Source organism: Lissotriton helveticus, chromosome 12, assembly GCF_964261635.1.
Source record: "Lissotriton helveticus chromosome 12, aLisHel1.1, whole genome shotgun sequence".
NCBI lineage: Eukaryota > Metazoa > Chordata > Amphibia > Caudata > Salamandridae > Lissotriton > Lissotriton helveticus.
In genome coordinates, this window is record NC_136073.1 from 192,928,105 (window position 1) to 192,955,261 (window position 27,157).

General features: G+C 44.2%; 1 protein-coding gene across 1 annotated transcript in view; it reads left to right on the plus strand.

Moving 5' to 3' along the window:
- LOC144799696 (DNA topoisomerase I, mitochondrial-like) overlaps positions 1-27,157 on the plus strand; it is a 1,324,061-nt gene that overhangs the window by 165,874 nt on the left and 1,131,030 nt on the right. The window contains exons 3-4 of the mRNA XM_078671191.1: positions 23,961-24,120; positions 24,210-24,259. Coding sequence (XP_078527317.1) covers positions 23,968-24,120; positions 24,210-24,259 — 203 coding nt within the window. The 5' untranslated portion in view covers positions 23,961-23,967. The remainder of the gene's footprint in view (positions 1-23,960; positions 24,121-24,209; positions 24,260-27,157) is intronic.

Sequence of the window (27,157 nt, forward strand, 5' to 3'; positions counted from 1 at the left end):
TAAAAGTGAATAAGGACGAAAAAGAAAGTTCTTGATTGATTGTCTCATTTTCAGGGCTCGGTGTCAGGGAATAAGAACAAGATTTCATCATCATACTCTGCGAATTCAGGCTGGATGAGGTCAGTGGCACCGAACAGAGAAAAAATCCCCTCATCTACGTTGCTGTCCTCCTCGTCTTCATGCGGCGTGCTTTCTCGTACTTTGTAATCTGGTGGTATGAGGTGCTGATTCATCTTGATCATTGTCAGCCGCTCCACATTTTTGGGCGAGAGGCGGCTCCGTTTGGGAGTTACAATGCCACCAGCAGCACTGAAAACACGTTCAGAAGACACACTTGCGAGTGGGCAAGACAAATAGTTTATAGCCAGGTTGTAGAGCTGTGGCCACAATTGTTTTTTGCCATGCCAATACTGCAATGGCTCCTCATTAAGAAAGACCACTGTTGAGTCATTCAGATAGTCCTGCACCATCGACTCAAGGTCATCAACTGTTCCTCCACTTTGCTTACTTTTTGCTGTGCTGGCTGTGACATTTTTTCGAGAACCATACCCCATCAAACTTAGCCAATCCTCCTCCCCAGCCACTGTTAGTGTTGTCATTGTGTGTGGTGCAGATGATCCAGTTGCCGGTGTCTTTAACGGCTGAGAGGTCACTTGTGCCCCAGCCACAGGTGCAGAAGTGGATTCTTGTGACTGCGGATGGCCTGCTGATGCTGATGCTGATGTACTGGCTTCTCCTTCAATAACCTGCCGTTCTTTTTCAAACCTCTTGGCTGACCAGGCTAACCAATGTTTGTACTTTTGAACATCTGCATCAGCGAAAGGAAAGAATGCGTTGTCTGCCAGCGCCTTTTTGTAGCGTGGATCCAGAATAGTAGCACAAATGTAATGCTGATCTGAGTTGATGTTTTTAAGACGTTCATCACCACGTAGGCGATGTAATAATTTCTCAGACAAAATGAAATGGGTTTTTTTTTTTCATCTTTTTGAAACTTAGAAGAAACCGCCATCAGTTGGTGCTCCAGTATGCACAACAATGGGATAGCTTTTCCCAAATTACAGTCCTCCTGGCTGACTGCACGCGTGAAGAACTCAAAAGGACGAAGCATGTCTGTCAGGCTTTTAACTATGGCCCATTGCGCCTTACTCATCCGCAGGTCCTCCTTCTGAGATGTAGCCTCTGTCAAGAAATAGTGATCGAGTACCGTATACTGCTCATACAGACGCTCAAGCATGTAGAAGGTTGAGTTCCAACGTGTTGCCACCTCCTGGATGAGTGCTTTCACTGGCATTCCACGTTCAAGTAGCAGTCTCCGCAGATGCTTCCGGGCCTTAAAAGAATGGCTGAAATGGTTGCACATTTTGCGGCAGGTGGCCATTACCTCGAACGCTGGACTCTCTTTATCACTCAAGAATTTTTGAACTACCAGGTTGATACAGTGCGCCAAACACGGCACTCTAACATGGTCACCCTTCGACATGGCCTTAACTACATTGGCGCCATTATCCGTGGAAACATAACCAATCTTGCGTTTTAGGGGGGATAGCATTGTCAAGACCTTTTTGTCAAACTCTTCCAAAAGGTTTTCTGCTGTGTGACTTTTCTCCAAGCCAAACATGGCTAGTGTTGCATGTTTCCGAGCAGCTTTGAAAACTTGGTCCGGGTCAACACCTGCGTTTAGCTTTGCTATAACACCTGAAAAAGAGACCCAGTGTGCAGTGATGCACATGTAATCATCGCCTGGGCCACTGGTCCACATGTCTGTTGTCAGATGTATTGTGTGAACAGCACTCTTCTGCAAAGCTGCCCCAATCGCCTGCAGCACATCTTCATGTAGTGCTGGAACCGCAACTCTGGCAAAATAGAACCGGCTCGGAACCTTCCATTTAGGGCAGAGCGTTGCCACTAATTCAAGAAAACCTACCGCTTCTACAAAAGAAAAAGGTAGAAGGTCCACAGCTAGCATTTTAGCCAGCTTAGTGTTATACAGACGCGTCAGTGGGTGGTTGCGTTCATATGGCACGTCTGAAGTAAGCATTGTTCTAATGTTGCCCTGGACCAAGCATTTACGGGCTGATAATGACTTCGTTGACCCAATTTTGCTCGCTGGTGAACTTTTGTGCGTTGGTGTCTCACTCGCTCCAACACTCTTAGTGTGCCTCACATTGGGTGTGCTGCTGACAGGGGTACTGGGTGTAAGGGAAGTGTTTGACACGTCTTCTTCCTGCTCGTCATCATCAGATGAAACGTCAACGTTTCCTTGAATTTGGCCTTTCTTGATCGCATCTAGGTGCGCAAACCATTTGACAGTGTGCTGTCTCCTAAGATGACCTCTCTGGCCTCCGGTACCATAGTTGGTACCTGGCTTACCACGACTAACTGCTTGCTTACAAATGGTACAAATGGCAAACTTTGGATTTTTTGGACAAACAGTAAAGAAGTCCCAAACTGGGGACTTGAAGTGCCTGTGGGACATGGAGGAGGCGGCGATACTGGTGGTGGTGGTCATGAAGCTAATGCCAGATGAAGTGGAGGATGTGGATTGCCCAACTTTTGTACGTTTTGCACTTTCACCGCCACTAATTAAGGTCGAGATTGACGGAGGTCTCTTCTTGCCAGAAAGAAATATGGAAGCGGGACGAGTTGGTGTACTACTTAACTCCAATGATTGTGGTGTTTCCACTGCCTCCTCATCGACAACATCATCATCACGCTCAGCAGCTCTTCGGGCTAGGGTCAAAATGTCTGTTTGCTGCATGCCCGCTGGGGCTGCAGTGACCTTTATGATGACTGGGTCGTCGTTGGCAGAGTCTTCATCAGCAGCAGTATCCGCCACTTCTTGTTGAGACTCATCACACTCCATAACTCTGAGACTTTGGACGAGCTTCCTTTTACGCTTAACTACCTTTGTTTGTTCCCAAGTTTGATCCGTATCATCAGAAGGAGGTGTGCTTGAAGAGGATGTAGACACCACCCTTGATCTCTTCCTTGCTAGGGGTGTGGAAGACAATGAAGGATCATCAGGAGGAGTGGCTTCCTCAAATGATACCTCGCCTTGATTGTCGATTTCCTGATGTGCCCCTACTTCGGGAGGAACAACTATTTTGGGCACTTGTTGTGACCCTCCATGCACCTCTGCTTGCGCATCTCCTTGCGCTGCCTCTCCTTCCACATGTACTTGGGCTTGTACTTGCACATGTGATTGTTGTTGCCGCTGTGGTTGTTCAACACTCGTCAGATGAGCTACAACAACCTGTGTTGATTGAGGGACATTGCTGCTGCTTTCTTGCGATGAGCCAACATCACTGGTCGATGGTGATTGAAGAAGTATACTGGCTGCCTCTGCAGCACTCAAGGGCTTGGACTTAAGTTGGCGTGGTGGTGGTGGTGGTGGCACTGAGCCCAATGGAGCGGGGGTGCTGCTGCCAGCTTGGTCCCCAGCAGATCCCGCTGCAGCTGCTGCAGGCATACTTTTTTTTTTACTCACAAAAAAAAGGGGCGGGCGGCACACCAGTGTCCTTGGTAACTTGCTTCTTCTGCTCCTTACTGGCACCTTTCTTGCTAGAGGAGCTACGGGTTACTTTTTTTGGGGCCATCTTCTTCAGAGCAGGTCAGCAGGCAGCAGTTGCACGAGTTGCAGAGGGTTCTGTGTCCAGACGTGACGTCGCGTGACGTTATGCTGCACACACCGCTGCAGGACTTCTTCCTGGCACTGGTGGTTCTATTGAGTCTTCTTGTGCACCTAAAAGCAATGGAAGACAGAGGAACATCAGTTCAGTTATACACCCCAAAAAATCGACAAAACACAGAAAAATGAGCACAATCCCATGCCATCCATGATGTTTACATTGAAGACACCCCACAGAAAGACTAGGGACATGCAAGTATGCAACACTCACTACCCCTGGGCATAAGGGATGAAAAGTAGGCAAAATAAGTGCAGGCCTCAGACACTGCCTCTCCTCAAAATGGCCCCCTTACACCCCAAGCACATGTTGCCTGTACCAGCCAGCACTCAAGATGGCCACCACCACCACCCACATGGCCAGACCACATCAACAGTACACCCCCAAAAAACAGAAAAACAGCCAGAAATCACCACAATCCAATGCCATCCATGATGTTTACATCAAAGAGAGTGAGACCACACCACAGGCACACTCAGTCCATGCACCCCACCCCTGGGCAAGCAAAAGGCCACACCAGCAGCCCCCCAAAAACGACAAAAAACAATAAAATAAGCACAATCCCAACCCATCCATGGCCTCAATTATGTTTAAATTCAAGAAGACACCCCACAGAAAGACTAGGCCCATGCAACACTCACCACCCCTGGGCAAAGGGCCACACCAGCAGGCCCAGAAAAACGACTAAAAACAATAAAATCTGCACAATCCCAGCCCATCCATGGCCTCAATGGTGTTTAAATTCAAGAAGACACCCCTCAGAAACACTAGGCCCATGCAACACTCACTACCCCTGGGCATAAGGGATGAAAAGTAGGCAAAATAAGTGCAGGCCTCAGACACTGCCTCTCCTCAAAATGGCCCCCTTACACCCCAAGCACATGTTGCCTGTACCAGCCAGCACTCAAGATGGCCACCACCACCACCCACATGGCCAGTCCACATCAACAGTACACCCCCAAAAAACAGAAAAACAGCCAGAAATCACCACAATCCAATGCCATCCATGATGTTTACATCAAAGAGAGTGAGACCACACCACAGGCACACTCAGTCCATGCACCACCACCACCCCTGGGCAAGCAAAAGGCCACACCAGCAGCCCCCCAAAAACGACAAAAAACAATAAAATAAGCACAATCCCAGCCCATCCATGGCCTCAATTATGTTTAAATTCAAGAAGACACCCCACAGAAAGACTAGGCCCATGCAACACTCACCACCCCTGGGCAAAGGGCCACACCAGCAGGCCCAAAAAAACGACAAAAACCAATAAAATCTGCACAATCCCAGCCCATCCATGGCCTCAATTATGTTTAAATTCAAGAAGACACCCCACAGAAAGACTAGGCCCATGCAACACTCACCACCCCTGGGCAAAGGGCCACACCAGCAGGCCCAAAAAAACGACAAAAAACAATAAAATCTGCACAATCCCAGCCCATCCATGGCCTCAATGGTGTTTAAATTCAACAAAACAGTTGTATCATGCACCCATAACCAACCCTGGTCCTACTGGATACTGTGGCTACCCACAATATAATTTATTTAATTTTCTGAAAAAGTTCCAAAATTGTACTTGCAGCAACTGTAATGCCCCAAACAAACTTACTTGTGAAAGTTGATTTCTAATCCAAAAGTGATCCAAAGACAGTCAAAAAGGCCTCAAATCCAAATATCCAGCAGCACCCACAAAAAGTAATCCTTCCAGCTCCAGATCCAAATGAAAGTGACCAGGAGATGGACAAAGCACTGGGAGGAGCCTGCTGGACAGGAACAGGAAGTTGGAGACTGTGGGGCACTTCCTTCCTCCCCCCCCCCAAAATGGACTCCTTGCAAAAAAAAAGGCCATGCAAATGTCAACCTGAGGAGTGATTCTGATAAAAATCATAATTTTCTGAAGGTTTATCCTGTTTGCTGGTGATTTTCTTGTGCGAAATTGCAAAATCTCTATTTCGCAAGTGCGAGATTGTTCCTTTCCGCCGCAACTACGTGTTCTCAATTGCGAACTCTCGCGAGGTGTGCTGTGCAAGGTGGCAAGCCGCGAGTACGTATTCGCGGGCGACAAACTCCCGCGGGAACACGCAGCAAGATCTAAAATGGCGCGTCATTCGCAAAGAAAAACAACTCGGCAAACGCTAAAATGACGGAAAGTGAACGCCGTGCACCACGCCACGCGCCGCAACCAAGCAAAAAATCCGCCGCGAGCGGATTCACGGATTTTCGACAAATTCGCGAGAGTTCGCGGATTGCGAATTTGCCGAAAATCCGAAAAATCCGTGATCGGAGCGGATTTTACGCCCATGCTTAGTCATGTGGACTTGCGGCCTCATGGATTCCCTGGTCTGTGGGAGGTGTTGCGCGTTCAGCCTTTGAGTGAGACTTAATAGGGGTACTGTGGGGTTGACCCGAGGATTGTAAAGCCAGCGCCGGGCTGAGTGGTGCTTCCTTTGTGTAGAGCTGCTCTTGTGTCTGTAGGCTTGTCTGTGGGCCTCTCCCAGAAGCCCTATCAGTTGAGCAGATATCTGTTCTGTTTGTTGTCTTTTGTGCTGAGGTTGGTTTCTCAAACGCATTCATATTGGCAATGAGCTCGTTCGATGGGGTTGATAGCTCAATTTCCCTGTTGTATGGGGTCTTGCTGTCTGAATGAGAGGGTAAAAAATTCTGGTTCCGGTTGAACTCATCAGCAAAATTGGGTGTCTCTTTGCTTATGCTTATGCTTACGCTTGAGCTCTCCAGAGGAGTGTTTGCATTCATGTGCTTCGCAAAACTAGTTTGCGTAAGGTCTTGCGAATGATTTCCCAGGGCAGATGGACTTGTGAATTCAGGCGCGGATGATGGTGGGCGTACTGGGCTCGCAGCAGCTGGAAGTAATGGTGTTTGCAAGCCCTGCAGATGGCTGTTGCTCGAGAAGATGGCTGCGCCTGCGTCCTTTAGAAATTCAAATTTTGTGTATATTTTAGGCTGGTATGGCTTTTTAATAGATTGTGGCACCTTTACTGCAGACTCTGATGATAAGACCGCTGTCGAGCCCTGCTCTGTTGAGCTCTGATAAAGCCCTGATGATTGCTCAGATTGTAAAAAGTTCCTCTCTGTGTTAGTGGCAGGATTTGCATTTGTTTCCGTTCTCTTGTGTCCTTTCCCATTTCCAGTTGTATCATTCATTTTTGCTGTGTGTTTTGGTTTTTGCTCGGGGGGCTCCCTAACTTTCCCTGACCTCATGATGGTGTTAGCGGGCTGTGAACCGCCCTGGACCGCCAAGGAGAGGTGGAGGGTAACTGCCCCCCTCCTTATTTGCTGCCCCTTGCTAATACGTTTGCTCCTCTGCCGATGGTTGGAGACAGAATAATTGGGAGGTTTCGGGGTGCGGTTTTGATGAAGAGGGAAAAGATGGGAGCGCTGGAGCAATCTGGGGCAAACTGTAATCTGTAAGAGGGCTGTGGGGAGACGTAGAAGCAGGCTCAGAGAAGAACTGAAGAACTGAGAATAAGGATGAGGGCGGAGCAGACTGTGAGCGGAGCACTCGAGGGAGACCTACTGACAAAGTCGGACCTAGTAGGGCCTGCCTAGGTCAAATCCCCCCGGCTCTTACTTGGCGGCCGCCTCTATCGGCAGTCGTGCTCACGTCGCGTCTTTGTAGTCTCGCCTCACTCCTTGAAGTGGCTGCTCCTGACGGAAGGAAAGAGCAGCAGTGAGAACGATGTATCGATGTATCCGTTCTGTGATCTAGCCAATGCTAGTTGTCACCCTAAAGATTGCCGACTGCCCGTTCCTCTCGGACGGCGTGGTCCATGGAATGTGCGGCTTCTGTCAGCGAGGTTGAGGCGCTGTGTTCTGTGGTCTGAGCTCCTAACCGCCCGCTGTAGTCCCTAACCGCTGTAGTCCCTAACCGCTCGCTGTAGTCCCAGGTCCACCTCCGGTTCTAGTGCTTCTATAGTCTTCCAGGACTCAGTTCAGTGAATAAGTAGGGGCCTTGGTTGCCTCGGGGTTATGCCCTCTCCCCTGCGCCCCTCACCGCAATTGAGACAGCAATGGGAACTTTAGCAGCCTCAGCCTCCCCGCGTCCTGGCAGACAGACTCAAGCAGACTCAGAACTCAAACGGGCGTGAGGCAGGGGTGAGAGGTGAGGTAAGGCTCCGGTGGTGTTGAGGTTAGTGAGGTTAGTGACGCTGCTGAGGATCTGGCAGCATAGGATGCAGTGGCGGGGGGGGGAGGGGCCGCAATTGGCAACCGGTCTTGAAGGCAACTCACCGGGACTGCAGTACCGGGCTTTATTCTGTCCCACAGCTCTGGTCCGCTCTATTCGCCACTCGCCGTCCTCCGTGCCCCACTGCGGCTCGCTGTTTCTGCCCGATGCTGACCTCTAGTGACCTCTAGTGAGTTCCAATTCAGCTCGCAGTGGCTTGAGAAGGGCTGATTCGACTCGCGGGGCCAGGAGCAAACAGCCGGGAGCCTGTAGAGCTTTTGCCTTTCAGGCGAGCTGGCAGTCAGGCTGGGGGCAGAGAGGGAGGCGGGAATACCGCTAGGACCGCCGAGGGGCCCCCGAGGAACTCCAGGAGGCTTCAGTGGGGCTCAATGAGGCTTGCCCCCTTCTGCTCGCTGCTCGCTGTCCGCCGCGGGAGAATGGCGAGTGTTGTCTGGCATTCTAATTCGCCGTAGTCCTCTGCTGCTCTCTGCTGGTCACTGGCGGTAGTAGCTTCTGCTTCTGCTTCTCCGATGTGTCCACGTTGCATTTTGGCCATTTCCTGTTGCAGGCGTTAATTAATTAATTATGTGCTTATATAGCGCTGGAATCACTCCCGAAGGGGTACCTCCGCGCTTCGACCGCTGCGAAACCCTTCCTGGCTTCCCTGAGAGATGGTCCCTTAATGGGTATCTCCAGGGTGAGACCAGGCATCCCCGGCGGTCTGGTGGGGCCGTTAGTGAAGATGAGGCAAGCTAGTGCCCAGAGTTGCCGAGTGTGATCGCTGATCAGAGTGGGCACCGAGGCGAGAGAATTATCGAGTCCGCTGACCCTGGTCCAGAAACCTGCCGCGTCGGGAATCGAACCCTGGTCCCGGGCCGTCCTCTGCTCTTGGGTCTGCCGCCTCTAACCAGTGAGCCACACTACTCCACGGCGTTAGGCCTAGCCATGCAAGTGAGGTACCATTTTTATCAGGAGACTCCGGGGAACACAGAATAGTAGAACAAGTGTTTTTACCAATTGACTTTCTTTGCATTTCTGCCTTCCAAAAGTAAGACAATGTGTAAAAAAGAAGCCATTTAAAAAATGTCCTCTAATTCACATGCTTGTATGGATACTCACAATTTTGGAGATGTGCAAATAACCACCTCTTCCAAACTCTACATTTTGTTCCCATTTTGCATACCTATAGGCTTCCTTAGTACCTATTTTCACTCTTTATATTTTACCAAATGAATTGCTATATACCCGGTACACAATGAAAAACCATTGAACGACACAGCTCAGTCATTGGCTTTGGGTACCTTGGGTTATTGGTGAACCTATAAGTGCTATATATCCCCACAACTAGAATCGTCCAACTGACTTAACAGTATATTGCCTTAAAAAATCTGCCATACTTAGAAGTTGCAGGTTAAAATGTTGCCACAAATATCTGTTTTTTCCAACTCAATTTAAATATTTTTTTATTTCAAGTGTTAGTTTATTTAAAAAAAAAAAAACCTTGAAGGATCTACACAAATGACTTTTCGCTGAATTCAGAAGTTTGTCTTCTTTTCAAAAATGTATAGTTCTTTGGGAGCCATTATTAGTTTCATACCCATTTCTACCACTAACTGGAAGGTGGTTGAAAGCACACAAAATAGGCTTTGCCAGAGTGAAAAGGCAAAACTGTGTAGAACACTTTGGTTTTCTGTAAAGTCTGCCTGTTCCTAGGAAGATGGTGATTTTAGCACCACACACCCTTTGTTGATAACTTTTATAGGGAAAAACCAGGCACTTTCTTCTGCAGCACTTTTCCTCCATATTTCCTGAAAAAAACACGAATTAAATTAGCTGCTATTATGGTCAATTTCTTGGTCTCTTCCATGGGGAATCCACAAACCCGGGGCACCTTTAGAATCCAGAAGATGTTGGAAGAAAATGATGCTAACTTGGCATGGTAGTCTAACTTTTCATAGTAAGCAGATCAGACCTACAGCCTTAATCCTTGCCTTGGAACCATAGCAGAGTCCTACTATACTGAGCATGAGCTTTTCCACAGGGCACAAATTTCAATAAGTGTGCTTTTTTTAGAGAAGCACATAACTTCTTCCCAATCAAATGCTGTACTCTAAACAGTTTGTGGACAAAGCAGAAGCCACTCTCCCAGCTGTACTTCTAAAGCACTCTTTCTGAAGAACACTAGGTCTACGGACAGCCCTGCTTTCAGGCAAGACCTAAAGAATGAAAACAGAGGCAATACACTACTACTTCAAAGGATGACATTTCTCAAAGGTTGACTTCTACAATGTACAGAGAGTAATGCTTAATATGTGTAGGTGGTTGAAAATTGTGGGCACAAATGCTTATTTCTGGGGTGGACGTCATCCTCCGAAATAATCACTGGTACCCTCAAATAATTGTCCTAAACCAATTCAACAATATTAGACGTTTACCTAGCGGAAAATAATAAAGGGCAGAAATGGGAGAAGGTTGGAATAGAAAAAAAAACTGTGACCAAATGGCAGGAAGCGTAAGGTGATGGAGAAAAGCAAAGCCCATCTGAAGAATAAGTCTTCCCCATCCCCTCGCTTCTCGTTAATAAGTCAATGCATGCAAATAAGTGAAGCACTAGCCATCCTTAAAGGGATTCCCTGAAGCCTTTGTCTAAACGCATATTCAGTTTCACCAGTTGACTCTCCTGGGGGATATGTCAGATTGTGACTTAAAATATGCAGTTACTGACAGGGACAGACTCAAAAGCACCTGCCTGTAGATAATTTGTAGTTTTCTAAATGTTTGTTTTGTTTCTTTGAAAAAACCTCTGGGATTTGATTTCTAGCTGCATCTAAATACCAGCATGACCGCAAATGCATTAATTTGGAAGACACTGTTGGTAACTGATTGGTTGGAATTGATAACTTGCTATTCTCCGGTGCATAGTTTGTAAAAGAATGAATGCCCCAACCCAAATCTCTGCTCAGAAGTTCACAGCCAGCATTAATAATTATTGGTACACCAAGTACAAAGACAGCAGAGACTTGAATCCACCTCAGCCCTCTTTAATCTACCTCGGGCAGCCCCTGTCACTTTATCTCACTCTAGTGTCTTCCTGCTTTCTCCCTTTGTGTCTGTTTTCCATATTTCTCTTCTTGCTCTTTCCCCTAGGTTTGTTTGTTCCCTCTCTTGCTCTCTGTAAATCTTTGATACAGTGCCAGCTCTCAGAATTGAGTGCTGGTTGCCCCACCAGACCTCGAGTTCTCCACTACACTGCAGTCATTTTGGAAGCAGAGGAGAATGTGTTGCAATCAGTTGAGCACCTTTTCCAGATTCTATGGCCCAGCTACTCCATAAGTGACTGGAGGGGCTTCTAGCTTCTCTCTGGTAATTTGTAATCACTTCTACAGCATTGCTCTTTCATTTACGAAGTGCAAAGAAAGGCGGTATCCACCAGGGCTCCCTAGGAGCACTGGTAAACTACTGTCAGTTGATAAAAGCTGCACAGATCTGGAATTCACTCCAGGATATCATTGGTGTACCCCGCCTGCAGTTCCATAAGTACAAGTATGGAGGAGCCATACCTCACAAGGATGCAGACAGTAAGATTGCATCTTTGAGGGGTGCTGCAATATACTTACTGAGAAAGATGGGGCGAAATAATCATATAATCAGCAGATTTAGAGCATGTATAGTGCTTGTGTAAAATCCAGTTAATTGTACGATGGAAATGGCAAAATTCACGGTAATGTTTTACCAGAGGAATGTCCTGCTAGAATTGGACTTTGTTTGGTTCTTGACAAGGACAGTGAGTTGACAACCCTTAATCCACTAAAATTACATTTTGCAACTACATGCATTTCTTTTGCCTTGACTAGGGACCGGTTTCTAAACTAAAGCTTTTCCTGGTTTGCTGTGGCTTGAAGTGGTATATATCTGGTTGCCTTCATTAAGGCAACACCGCCCCCCCTCCCATCCCCACACGCACACTTTCTCATTGGGTCTCGCCTTTACAACGCCTTTTCTGACACCCTCAAGTCTGCCTTTACCCACTCCAGTCGGATTGCACTTTTCACTCTGCCTTGTGCCCCCTATGATGTCTTATCTCTCCTCCCCAATGTGTTAGATCAGAGTCCTTACCAGCTGATTTTTGGTGGGTCTGAAAGTCCAAGCCATGAATAAAGATGCTTTAAATTCTGTATTTAACTTGTCACACTTGCTGTGCTTCAGTGACAGGGCAAATGTCAGGCTATGTCTTATGACAAATTGCTACTTATTTTTTTTTATTTTGTAATGGGGAATGTTTTTTACAAATGCTTCTCACTTAATAGTCAGAGAAAGTAAAGTGACTTATGTCAGTCTTGCTTGGTTAAAGGAAGTGTAAAAAAAGGCTCTAGGATGTCATTTTCTGTAACACCATAAAATGTAAATACATGTAAATGAACTGTACATATTCAAAAGTTCGGAAAGCTAAAATGAAGTTCCATTTTTGTGTAATTCTGAAGTGTGATGGAAACAGATTTTAATAGTATCAAATCAAGTCAAGACACTTTGTCTTGGTGATGCACAAATAACTATTTACTGAAACCTGATTCCCATACAATTGGATGCATTTCAGTTTTATTAGTAAATCGGTACAAATTTGGTGGCCATTTCAATGGAAAATGTGGTGTCTGTAAATGACTGTGCTATCAGAGGATGCTTTAGTTGCAGTAAAAAATCGCCTTCCTCTTGTGCACTACAGCCAGGTGGGTCACAAACGTTTGTCATGTTAAAGTGGGTTGTGGCTATAAAAAGTAGCCGACTGGACTACGGGAACACCTCTACGTGGGAACCACAGCCAAATTCCAGAAAAGACTCCCGCGCATACAGAACGCTTCTGCACGACTCATCCTGGACATACCCCGTCACATCCACATCTCTGCCCATCTGAAAGACCTTCACTGGCTCTCCGTCAACAAGAGGATCACGTTCAGGCTCCTCACCCACGCACACAAGGCTCTCCACGATATGGGCCCCAAGTACCTCAACAGCCGCCTCGCATTCTACACTCCCACCCGCCAGCTCCGATCCGCCAGCCTCGCCACCGTCCCACGTATCTAAAGATCCACTGCTGGAGGAAGATCCTTCTCATACCTGGCGGCCAAGACATGGAACTCCCTCCCCACCCACCTACGGCTGACCCAGGACCATCTCTCCTTCAGTAAACCACTCAAGTCCTGGCTGTTCGAGCAGTAACGACCCCCCTCCCCCCAGCGCCTTGAGACCCTAGCGGGTGAGTAGCGCGCTTTACAAATCTCATGATTGATTGATTGAAAGCACTGCACTGGTTGTTTCCCTTCTAAATCTTTAGAGTCCCCCCTACGTCACAGATGCACGTCTGCTCACCCACCCTTTCCAAAAGTAGACCTCTGCTTGGGTGGGTACCAGCTGCAATGACCTTTAGTTTGCCCAAGAGGTCTTTGCCAAGTGATCACGTGATGCATGTTTGGCCAATAGAACCGTTCGCTGCAACCTTCCATTACCTATCATGCACTTATAAACGCTCAAGTCAACACCAGCAATAAACACAGGAAAGTGTCCTGTACCAAAGCTGCTTAGCAGAGCCATCATTAAAGATTTGAAGGTACGCTGCATGAATAAAAAAATTGTTTTGTATCCGAGGACCCCGGGTTCAAACCCAGCAGGCTACAATGAATTCGTTCTTGCGTGAACAACCCCCTTGACGGAATTGTCAGCCAGCTATGACTTTGGGTGTATTGAGGGGGAAGTGAGTACTTTAAAACTGTTAAAACGTCCTGTCAATCTCTGTGAAATCGCTTTAGGAAAATGCAATGAAGCAGCTGTTCAGGATTATCCAAATCTGAATTTCCACATGGAAATGTGAAGCTAGTGAAGAGAGAAATGACAGTCTGTTGCCCTGAAATAATACCTTTAGGCAAAGGCTCGCCGTCCCAGGGCTGTCATTTTATATGGCAATTGTTTTAAGGGCTCGACTTTGTCATCGTGAACTAGAAAAACTGACATGAAGAGAATTAACATTCCAAGTATCGAACCTGCCTAACATCATTGAAACCTGTTTGTTTATCGACCAAACAGCTATCTGAGCTACACCTGTGTGCAGATGTTTATTCATGTATGGATGTGTAAGTGTGAACATATGCTTATAAACATACATATATTCAGTTAAAACCATTACAAGGTAGGTTTTAATTATACATTAAAAACGAAAAACCACAAAATCTTTAATTGATAGCTGCGACTGCAGTCTACAACTTACAAAGCGGCTATGCACACCATAACTTGCACATTAAATGTAACTCAAACTTAGCAAATGGTCCCCACAGTCTGTAAGAGAAGCACAACCCTCATTGCAAGGTGTGCCAGGTCTGCGGTCTTGAGTTCCAGACCACAGACATCACACCTTTATTACAGTGAAAAAAGGCCACACTTAAATGAACAACTTATTGAGGACATAATTTGTTTTTTTTTAGATGTGTTGGTAGTCCGTGAAGTCCGTTTTGAGACCGTGGAATAAGCACACCTAAAACTGCAGTCAAGGGCCTAAAAAACAGCACAAGACCACAAACCAGTGCTTAATTTGTGGTAGAACAAGTGGGGGTGGGGTGGGGGGATACAGTTTTGTTTAGAAGTCCATGACTGTGGCCTCTGTGTCAAACAACAAGGTTGCATAGCCTTGCTTCCACCAAATGCCTTTAAAATCCACTACCAGACACTCCCAGCCTATTTATCTCACTTTTGCACATTTTGTAATGCCTGCTTTCTCCTTTTTGTCTATTTTTCCATCTTTCTCTTCCTCTGCTCGTCTAGGTTTGAAAACGGCAATACGGCCAATTCTTTCAGTTTACTTATAAAACTTTGAGTCCTTGGGGTCCCTTCAACCTACACCGGAGGGACTTTTCATTTCTTTTTTTGAGGCTGCAGGGACCACGTGGCCAACCATTCTAAGCCAGGTTTGCTGACTGGCATGTTCAGTTTGGAGACCTGATTCTGATGATCACCCTTGTCCAATCAAATGTGGGTATTTTTTATTTTTTATTTGGACTTTTAAATTGTTCTCTAAGCTGCATGTGAGGACAGTTCATGCACCAAAGGACTGGAACCCTCCAACATTGAGCCCACCCGAAACATTTTATAACACTATTTTCTCAAACTATCAATGGATTCACGCCAAATCAAGGAGAGGCACTTCCCTGATTATAGGTCTGGATTCATGTTAAGTTTGGTGTAATTTCATTCAGAACTCTACCGTCCTATGCGGACTTCAAGAACCAACTCAAATCCTTGTTCCTCATCCGTTCCCTAGGTCCCAGATAGCTAGGATCTCCCTCTGAACTATGTGTTATCTCTGTATCCTTCTACCAAAAGTCCTACTGTTACGAACTTCTCCTCCTCCAATATTGTCTTTGAGGACTGCCTTTATTTGTTACGTATTTTTTTGTTCACCCTGTCATTCCTTTTACTGTAAAGTGCTCTGCTACCTTCGGGTCTTGTTAGCGCTATAGAAAACTTCTAAAAAATAAATAAATAATTCAGCATTGTTTTTCCCTTTCGAAGAGCAAATATTCCTAATGGATTTAAAATGATACACACCACTTCTTTGACCCTCCTCCCACTTATTACCTCTCTGAAAGATCTGCCCAAACGTTTAATTTAATTTTAAGTTTCGTGTATATTCAACATAAAGCCAGAGTAATTGGCAAAATAAAGAATCATTTGACTATGCTAATGGGTCACAGTTGAGGAAAATCGGTTTGCTTCATCAGTACTTTTTTAATTAGCATAATGTGAATGCAAGAGTTTTTGTCAGTCTGTACATGTATGTGCTTGGATGAATGTGGTTATGAGCATATTTCTGAAAGGGTGCATGCATGTCTATGTATATGAGCCTATTTGTATATGGGAGAGGGTGTGTGTGCGCCCGTGTGTATGCCCGCCCGGTGGCCTGGGCATGACTTACCTTTTTCTACACTTACCAGGGAGCTAAGTTTCTGACAGGCTGGAGGTCACCCCTTAGGGGGAGCAAGAACCAAGCTTAAGGAGAGCAGCAGGTCTTGTTCCAAAAGTATAGAAAATTATTTGTAGACTTCATCATGGGACAAACACAACACTTTGGGTGCTGGTGTTTTCCTTGTGGTGAAAAAGGAATATTTTTTTAGGGGGGGATGCTGTAACCCTTTCTGCCTTCCTCACTCATTCAGAAGCATATCGCCATCCATAGCTACAGCTCTGTTTATTTAGGCGCTGCAGTGCAGATGGCAAAATGTCAGTCCGCATTACTAACGTCTGTGCTAAAGTCCGTGTTAAAAAAAATAAAACATTTTTTGTATGTGTTAGACCCGGCATCATTGGTGTGGGTTTCCCCCGCATTTTTGCCTTTACCTCCGATTATGTTGCTGTGTGTTGGACTTAGTTTTTGCTGGTCTAGATGCTTTGGCCAATTTGCCACTGTTGTTCAGTGCCAAAGTGCAAGTGCTCTCTGTAAATTGTAGTTATGGATTAGTGATTCCATGATTGACATACTTGATTAACTAGTCAGTCCCTAGTACAGAGCACTGTGTGTGCCCAGGTCCTGTAAATCAAATGCTGCTAGTGGGCCGGCAGCACTGATTGTGCCACCGACATAAGCAGCCTGTAACTGTAACTCAGACTTGTCACTGCAGTGTCTGTGTGCAGTTTAGTACTGCCATGTTGACCTGGCAAGTGCACCCACTTGCGCAGTTCGGTCTCCGCAAGGCTGCAGTGGTGAGGTGATGGGACCACGTTGTGGCCTGGTCCACCTCTGCACCGTCTGAGCGGCATTACACTTGTGCTGCTGGGGGCTGCAAGGCTAAGCTGCAGCCCAACTAGAGCCAGAGAAGCAGTGAGGCCGGTGCCTGGATCAGGACCAAAGTAACAAGCCTGTATGTCGTGACGATTCCCAGCAGCCGCAGCCTGCAAAGACTGGAGGAGGCTGGATCTGAGGGGATGTGGTGTGAGTGGGCCGCTGACCGAGGCACAGATGCATCCATAAGGACCATAACTAAGGTAAGGCCATCCCTAACATCTCCCAGATGCCCTTCAGTGATGGATTTTCCAACAAAGAAGGTGCTTAGATTGACTTGTAGTGTAGGCCCTTGCTGGTATTGTGTGGGGCCCTGCATGCTGGAAGGAACCGCATGGTTGCTGCTGCAGGGGTTTGCACTGGCATGGTCTTTGCGGGTGCAAGCCATGGGAGTGGTGCTGAATCGGCAAGGCAACCATCACTCACTTTGGGTGAGTGCATAGGGTGGGACAGCATACTCTGGCACAGCAGCGCCGCAACAATGCAGAGGAGGCCTTAATCACCAGTCACCCACCGGCTCCCCATGGTGAAACAGCCACAGTACACAGTAATACAGAAAAGTAAGCAGAAAGGGGAATGGGGTATGAAAGAGAAGGGTTGGGGAGGTTATGTTGGAAGGTATTGAACAGAGCAGGGAAGGAAACTCTGCCGTAAAGGGACGTATAGGAAAGAACCCTGTTTTTTCTCGATGGAACTTATCATGGCTCCCGTGCAGAATTAGAAAGATATTGATCGTGACATTTTGCTGGCCCTTACTAGACTATAAATACCGTAAGGATCGTTAAATACAAAAGTGTTGATAAATGAGGTGCTGAGCATACTGAAAATCTGCCTAGAGGAAGCCCGCAGGGGGCAAAACACGCGTCAGCTGTGAAGCACTTGATTTTAACAAAATAAAGTCTTAAACTTGTCTACACTACGAGGCTCCACTGGATTGAAAAGGAGTGTTTGTGTTCTAAAATAAATTGGATTGAAATACTGGTGCTAAATGCGCAAGGATTATACAAACTGAACTAGATGTGCGCTGGTGTTTTGTTGGTTTTTAGGGATAGACACTCTAACACCATCGGTGGGCAGGCTGTCTAAGGTTAATGCTTAAGGTGGATAAGCGTTGTACACCAAAAGCTGCACTGAATAGTTAAGATATAAAGATGTACGATATTGCTTGTGTATAAGCAAAGAGACATTTAATGATTTGCTGATCAAATATAGCAAATCCGCCTTTCTTGTGATGTATAGAGCAGGGATGGGTGATAAGGGGTTAATCATGGTGCACTCCTCGCAAGAAGTGAAAAGGAGATAGCAAAAAGGTGTGCGTACATACCAAAGTTTAATGGGAAGGAGGGGAAGAGGCAAATGAAAAGGGGGAGCTAGGAGGTAGGGGGTAGGGCCAGTACTGTTTTTTTTTGCAAAACCTTTTTATTGGATTTTAGAATTATGCATGACATACAATAATCATACTTAATTGCTGCGGCATTACAATTGATGTCAACATTTCTGTGTTATATAGCAGCGTGTCCATTAGTGGGGGGCCAGTCCTGTTTAGTTATGAGAAATTTCAACAGTGAAGATGTTTCCATTAGTATTATAGCCATGTGATTCACATGAGCTGCAATTCAAACTAAGTACTTAAATAATCACATAACATCCTTTTAAATGAAGCTCACAAAACTGTTGTTTATGCCTTGTGCCTACGCTTGCCTTTTAGACATAGGCTGTGCCATAGAAGTCTGTTCATGCTATATATTTTCATACATTTTATTTTTACTTTTGAAGTTTGCCATTGTCGTTCTAAAAGGAGGCAGAAGTTGATGCACAATTTGAGTTTCTGATACAGATATGTGGTACCTCTGTCTATTTTATTGTTTGGTTATCCATTTTCACGGCCAGGCAGGTTGCGTTTTCCCACTTCAATTCTGCATGATGTCTGCTACATCCGCCGTCTCTCTTGATCTTAACGTGGAATAAAACCCAATCCAAGATTTGTAATTTTTAAGAGGAGGTCTTTCTTCAAATTGATAGTGGTCTTGCCCCAGCTATATCCCTTCTTCCAATGCAGACATTCAGAAAATGACAGTATTATAACTTGTTTTCCGTTTCAGACATTTACTGTTAGGATTTGGGAAGATGATGCACAAACCTTTGTGATCTTTTTGACCCAGACTCATTTCTTGTTATGTAGTGTTTTTTGGGATGAAGTATATATAGCGCAAACTAGACCCGAAGGAATCTGAGCGCTTTACATGAGCACCAGTTACGTTACAGACGGACACATTCATTTTTGTTAGGTACAGGAAGATTAAGGGATTTGCCCAAAATCACAGAATGTTGAGCGTCCCTATCGAGACTAGAACCCTGTTCCGTAGCTCAGAGTTCAACCACCCTAGCTGTTAGGCCACTTTCTCTCTCCTTATAACTATAGAAATGGGGACATAGTGATCCTAATGTACATTGACAGTGGCTATGTCTGACTTAAACCATCGCTGGGAAACTAAGCTCGAGAGAGCCTGAAGTGGTTGGAGGGTGAAATGTGAAACATGTTGTGTCCCCATACATTAAGATATTTACAATTTCGATGAAATATGTATTTGTCCTTATTTCTTATATACAGTTAATTTTACCTCCAAGTGCTGAATGGAAAAACATGACTCGTCTTATTTTCTGTTGGCTTTTGTCGCGCTGTGGCGAGCGTCCCCCCTGAGTTCAATGCGCAGAGACCAGCTGATAAGTTGCATGATTGTTTTACCACTCACAATTTCCCCTTCCTGAATGGATTTTTTTAGAACTCATATTCAGCAAGGCAGCAGGCGGACTTTGTGCATGGTTGGAAGGGTTGGCAGTGGGTGCACCCGCCCTTTTTGTGCCGTAAAACACTGGGGCATGTTTCAATGTGTGCCTGATTATATTCTTGTTCAGGTACAAACTTAATCTTACACCCAGTTTTGCCAGTCACTGTCTTTGTTAGACCAGATGCACAATTTCTTTAGTAACCTTCCTGCTTTCTCAAATTAGCTTGAAAATGCACCCTTTGCCCACTTTTTTTCAAAATTTTCTCCGGGAGAGAACACCCCCCCCCCCCCCCGATACCCCCCCTTAGGTGGTTCGTGGTCGCTCGCAACGCTCGCTCGCTACACTGCCTTACCGTGTCACAAAAATTATGCATCTCCAAAAAGTGTCACCAACATGAAAAGTTTGGAAAGCTGTGCTCTAGGTCTTTGGAGAACATTTGAGGACTGCCACAATATAATCAGTAGAATCTTGGGCTCTGGTTTTTATTACGTGGTACAAGTGGGTCCCAAACATGCATGAAGTGATTACATCCAGTTCTGTCTCTTGATTCACTCCTCTCAATGTTGGATCCCTGGACATACCAGCAAGGTGGAGCATCTACTTCAAAAATAAAAAGCCTAATGGCACCGAAAATGTATAAAACAAAGTTGTCCTCGATCTGCTCAAGCAGAAAAAATAAAGTGCAAAACAAATGTAAAATTACTGCCTGAAAGGTTATTGCATTCAATGGCCCTGTGGCCAGTGTGTGCGCCCAGAGATTTAAATACATGATCAGAGCCATGGGGGCTGGTCGAAGAGTATGATCAAAGTGAAGCAGGCGAGCACAATATTCACATCTAAAGGTTGTAGGTAGCTGGGTTCATGCGAAGAAAACTGAGCGGGTGTTCTCTGAAGCCACATTATGTACCAAATGATTCTACAGAAACTAGGCAAAGCACCTAAACTTCTACTTTTAGGCGTGTATGGACTTGGTGTGTGCTAAAGGGCATGCTTTGCATCCCAATCACACTGCAGAGGAAGAAAGGCCTTGTACAGCGTATGCTAGCAGCACATGAGCTTGGGCGTAAGGCATGGTGTCTGGCAACACCCTGTGCCCAGCCTTTGCACCTGCTGATCACTTAGTGTGTTGCAGGTTTTAAGGTAGGTCCTCTAGCCATCATTGCATCCACTCTCTATAAAACCCACTCGGTGGTAGTGCACAGTGGAGTAGATGTATGCAGCCATATTTGGGCATGGCGAATGGTGTAATCTTGCTGCCCTTCATTTAGGTGCGTGAGAACTTGCATGATTGTTTCCATAAAATTAAACACGTTCATTAAAATTTTTCAAAAATTAAGTTTTAAGAGCTAAATGTGGTTTGCTAGTATTTCACATTACTTTTTTATTGATTCATATGAGGTCATTCATTGTGCTAAAGTCACATCATATACCAACGGGCGACTGTGCAGATTAAGTCCTGTCAACAGACATTTTATGATCAAGCAAACAAGTTCCCCATGGAATATCATGGAAAGTTTGAGTGAAACAAACAACATTTCAAAACATTTCTCAAGTTAAGCACAATGCAAATTTCAGGAATTTCATCAATTTTTCCAGCTCAATTTATGGTTAACTCAGACCAAGTCTGTTTGGGCACTAGGGCCCAATTTAAGTTGAAACCTAGCGTGGTCTCTGGGGTTCCCTATTTGGATATAAAAATCTTCATTTTAATTGTCCCTTCTGATTTCAATCCACCTTCAATCCCCCATTTCATGGGATCAAAATATTCTCACCCAGGCACTTAACATCCGCACCAAATTACTTTGTATGATGTAGAACCTGCAGATATACACAGATTCAGCTTTGAGTAGAAGCAGTGTAATGCCATTTTTCTTAAGACCAATGTAGGGTCAAAAGTCTCTGGCATGCTTTGCTTGTGAACTCCTGCTTCTCCCTTAATGACTTTAGCAGAGCCACAGTTTTCCTGCCCAGGTGACAAATGTCATGATTTTTCTCACAGGTGCTCTGTGATTTTAGTTTTGCCTCACAGCAGAATTGCAAACTCACCTGGACTGTAGGGATCCATCCTAGGTAGAACTTATTTTAACCTTAGTGAGCATATCCCCATGACCAGGCTATGACACAGCTAAAAGGATGGTTGTTTTTATTTTTTTTATCGTGGGTTACCATTAAAGAAGTATCTTGGAATGGACAATTAAGTGGGCTGCTCCTTCAGTAGTACATATAATGTCTGCACAAGTGTTGGTGCAAGAAGGAAACTGAGGTTCAGATAAATTACAGAGGATAAGAAGACATCACTAACTTGCCAAAATGTTATTTACCACCAAGTCTTATTTCAAATGTATTGCTACGTTGTATAGATGTAGTTAATTTTATAACTCATCCGTTTGTGATAGTTTGTTTTCTTATGGGTCTGTATTCTAGTACTTCTTGTACCTTTGCCTTTATTGCTTTCACTTTCCTTTTTTTTTGCTCTTATTTTCTAAAGCTTGTGATTACCAACACTTTTTCTTTTGTCTTTTATTTTGACCATGTTTTTTCCAAATATTATATTGGTGTTTTATTACTTAATATTAATGTGATCTACGTTCTCTCTGATCCAGATGTTTTATTTAGGTGTAACTCTGAGAAAAGAACTCTATAAAAAGGGAATGAAATCTAATTTTGTTAATTGTAACCAGTACATGTGTTTGACAGCACAAGTTATCTTTGGATAATTGAATACATCTCTTGAGTTACAAGACATCATCGCCAGGCTTTTTCAAATCAAAGAAGCATTGTCCGTGCCAATGGGTTCACCTTTTGTGACACTTATCTTTACCACTGTTTTCTTCTTTTTGTTTAATGTCCCCCCTGAGCACGCACACAAGATTATCAGCCCTGTTGGAATATTAATTAAAGCAAATGAAAAATGGTTCTAAGACGGCTGAAACGCATGCATGTGCATAATTCCTCAAACGTGTTGGCCATAATGGAAGTATTTCTTTGGTATACTTTTTAATTTACCATTTAAAGTTGGCTGTACTGGATACCGTGCAATGAGAACAATTTAATGGCATCCATAGCACCCTCTGCTCCAAAGCCGTTGTGGAAGACAATTCTATATAAAAGTTAGCTGAACAGTCCTATGAGGGGGGGGGTAGGTTTAAAGGAGGTGATTCATTGGAATAAAGACAATGGGGGTTGTGGGGCAGGGAGCGAGAGAGAGGACAGTGATGAATTATTATGGAGTGCAAAAACAAAAAAGATAAAATAGTTCCTTGCTACCAGTAGTGGATGAGTACAACTCAGAGAAAATGGAGAAAATTATGGTAAAGAGACTGGTCTAGAAGTTGGACAAACATTAAACTAGTAAGGAAAATATAGGATGTGGAGCATTGAACTGAAATAACTAAATTTCTGTTGGTGAGATGTAAAAGAGTCGATGGCAACCTCTTGTAAAACGAAGAAAAAAACCTTCATTTAAAAAATTAAAAAACTTTAGAAAGCTAAGCAACACTTTAAAAGAGACTCTAAAATGCCTCAAAGGTCTGATTCATTGAAAACAAAAAAAAACGGTTTGCTTGAATTGTCCACTGCTTAAAAAAAAGTAGTGGTAAGTAAATGATCATATATATTTTTGGTCCCAAGGCCTGGTGTTTACTTTACCAGACTTAAAATTTAGTGGTTTTTAATCTATTAATGTATTTCTGGTTGAGATACAGGATACTTAAAAATGTCACGCAATTTACAGCAGTGCCTATTTAAAATAAGTACATGAACCATGAGAATAAGTTCAAGGCTGCCCTAGAAAACACTATTTTCTGTAGACCGGACATGTGACCACCAGGTGCCTCGATTGAGATTGCTTAAGATCTGGAAGTAAGAAGCATAGGTTGTGAAACTGGTAGAATTCACCACACACTGAGAGGTTGGCTCTGGGGCCAACTGAGTGCTGAGATGGTGGAAAGCCGGCAAGCCATTTTCTAAAGGTGGGGATGTGTTTAATGTTGGGCAGAACGAGCTTCTGTCTCATATTAATGGCAAGTGGTCTGAGAAATTTACCACGTTGGTCAGTACCTTCTGAAGATATTTTCTATGTCTATTCCTTTTTTAAAGATTTATACACTCTTCATTTTCAGATATTCCTTCAGTGTCCAGAGTGAAGCCCAGAATCCGAGAATATATCCTCTGTGACAGATATTACATGTTATTTACCCCCACCACTTCTCCAACCCCCCAAGTAGAGTATCACTCCCCTTCTACTTTTAAATACCATAAGTCTTTGACTGCCTCCTGAACCTCAAAGGACTACTACCCCCATTAGCTGTTGGACACCGACTCCCTTCATAAGATATTGAACTGTGTTGCAAATTGTTTATACATATGACACTGACTTTTGTGGCTCATATTCGTTGTAAAAACGCTAAGAAAATGGTGACACCAACTGTACCTGGAACTATCCTCTTAGATCATTCTGCTTTTGTTGACTTTCTAGAACAAAGATGAATGAAGTGTTTGAAGAAAAGAAGCCCAAAATGTCCAGCGGATCCAAAAAGAGCTTGGGTGGTGGCAGAAAGAGTGAAGAAAAAGAGTTGAAAAAGGAAAAACTAAATGAGAGCTTAAAGATGAAAGGCAGCACCCAAGAATGGGAAAAGGTAGCATCAAATAACTTCATTTTGATTATGCCAACTGTACATTATCTGCCCCTTTTCTAAATTGTTTAATGTAATCCTTTTATTCTCAGAGAAAAAGCCAATCTTCATCCAGTGGTATGAAGCAGGACGGCGTTGATGGGTATGTCTATTTTGCTAATTCTTGACATTTTTTGTTTTCTTGGCTGTGAATCTTGACATAGATGTATTTTTCTTTAAACAGTTTTATTCGGTATTCCTAGCGCTCCAGTGCACCATCTGTCGAGTTACTTTAAATCATTATGAATCCTGTGCAGCCTGGATATCAGTTCAATGACCTCCTGATTGCTCGTTTGATAAATGCACAATCCAATATTCTGATCACACAGAAACCTCACCAAGTCTCACAGATAACATTCCTCCACATGTGGGCCCCTGATTCTGTATCCTGTACTATTGTAATTCTTACCTGTGTCGGTCTTTTCCCAAATTACCTCCCCCTTTGTGGTTTTAAACCTATACTGGTCTCCACGTGGTGTGCCACTCTTGACAAGTTGGTTTGGTAGGGCCAGTTAATCGTTTTTTGTCCTGGATCTCCTACACGTTTTACTACCCTATCGCCTTTGAAGCACATTAAGTATTGTTCCCAGTGCCGAGTTATTAGCTGCAGAGATCATCTCATGCTTCATTAATAATTTAGACCTCACCTAGGGGTATTCCTCTGCAGCCCTTTAAGATGGGGTTTATTAGTTGTACAAAATACTCTAGCCCTAGGAGATAGTATGTCATCACGTTTAAACAGAAGGATAATAGTTTCTTATAAGATCAGCTGGGGCAAAAAACATTCTATCTATAGCTTGGGGGTGATCTGGGGAATTTCATCATTTTTCTTGTCCATTCTTAAACTGAGTTTTTTGTGATACTTACTTCTAACTGCAGACTCTTCACCATAAGTATATCGCCAGGCACCCGAGTGGATCTAGAGAATTTTCTTAGCACTGTTCAAGCTCACGGATAGGTAGGACCATGCGGTACAATGGTGATTCCACATGACCCAGGAAGTTACGAATAAGAGCAGTATATAAGTAACACCCCTAGACGCTGATTTACTTTTCTTTCTATTCCTGACCTTTGCGGATGGGGAGCTCAAATTGTCTGCTTTCCAACATCAAAATTCATGCATGCAGTGAGGAAGCTATAATGCCTCCCCTGAAGTCAAGAGACTTCATGCTGTGCCATAACTTCAGAAAGCAGACGTCTGCCATGGACCTGCATGACGTGATTTTGGCACTTCGGCTCAGTTCATGACTCAAGGTCATGTGATGAAAGCAACCTCATGCACCCAAAGGCAATCTGAGAACGGGAGGCAAAGCTCTACATCACCAAACATAACCGTGGCAAAATAGTTTCAGTTTGTGATCCTGTTTAAGAAGTTGGCACCACTCCTACTTCAAGTCTTCTGGTAAGTTGGAGACATGCCGACTCAAACCCTCCACCCACTTGCTAGGTGTGTGAGAACTTGCATAATTGTTTCCACAACATTTTATTAACATTTAAAAAAAAAAAAAAAGTTTTTGAGCAAAATGTGGTTTGCTTGTATTTCACATTACTTTTTTATTGATTCACATGAGGTCATTCCTCGTGTTGAAGTCGCGTGATATACCACCGGGAGATTGTGCAGATTAAGTCCTGTCAAGAGACAATTTATGCTCAAGCAAACAAGTTCCCCATGGAAAATCATGGAAATTTGAGTGAAACAAACACGATTTCAAAACAATTCTCAAATTCAGCATAATACAAATTTCAGGAATTTACTCAATGTTGCCAGCTCAATTTATGTTTAACACAGACCCATGTCAGTTTGGGCACTAGCGGCCAATATAAGTTGAAACCTACCTTGGTCTCTGGGGTTCCCCATTTGGATATAAAAATCTTGCAGTGCTAAATGTTTCATTTTAATTGTCCCTTCTGATTTCAATCCACCTTCAACCCCATTTCAAGGGATCGAAATATTCTCACCCAGCCACTTAACATCCGCACCAAATTACTTTGTATGATGTAGGACCTGCAGATATACATAGATTCAGTTTTGGGTGGCAGCAGTGCAATGCCATTTTTCTTAAGACCAATGTAGGGTCAAAAGTCTCTGGCATGGTTTGTTTGTGAACTCCTGCTCCTCCCTTGATGACTTTAGCAGAGCCACAGTTTTCCTGCCCAGGTGACAAATGTCATGATTTTTCGCACAGGTGCCCTGTGATTTTCGTATTGCCTCACAGCAGAGTTTCAAACTCACTTGGACTGTTGGGATCCACCCTAGGTAGAAATTATTTTAACCTCACTGAGCATATCCCCATGACCAGGTCATGACACAGCTAAAAGTTGGTTGCTTTTTCTTTTTTATCGTGGGGTGACCATTAAAGAAGTATCTTGGAATGGACAATTAAGTGGGCTGCTCCTTCTGCAGTATATATGTCTGCACAGGTGTTGGTGCACAAGAAGCAAATTGAGGTTCAGATAATTTGCAGAGGGTAAGTAAACATCACTACCCTGCCAAAATGTTATTCACCGCCAAGTCTTATTTCAAATGTATTGCTTCGTTGTAAAGATGTAGTCCATTTTATAACTCATCCATTTGTGATAGTTGGTTTTCTTATGGTTCTGTATTCTAGTACTACTTGTACCTTTGCCTTTATTGCTTCCTCTTTCCTGTTTCCTTTTCTTTGCTCTTATTTTCTTAAGCTTGTGATACCCGACACTTTTTCTTTTGTCTTTTATTTTGACCATGTTTTTTCCAAATATCATATTGGTGTTTTCTTACTTAATATTAGTGTGATCTAAGTTCCTGCTGGTCCAGATGTTTTAATTCGGTGTAACCCTGTGAAAAGAACTCTATAAAAAGGGTAACAAATCTAATTTTGTTTATTGTAACCGGTCCATGTGTTTGACAGCACAAGTTATCTTTGAATAATTGAATACATCTCTTGAGTTACAAGACCTCATCGTCAGGCTTTTTCAAATCAAAGAAGCATTGTCCGTGCCAATGGGTCTCACCTTTTGTGAC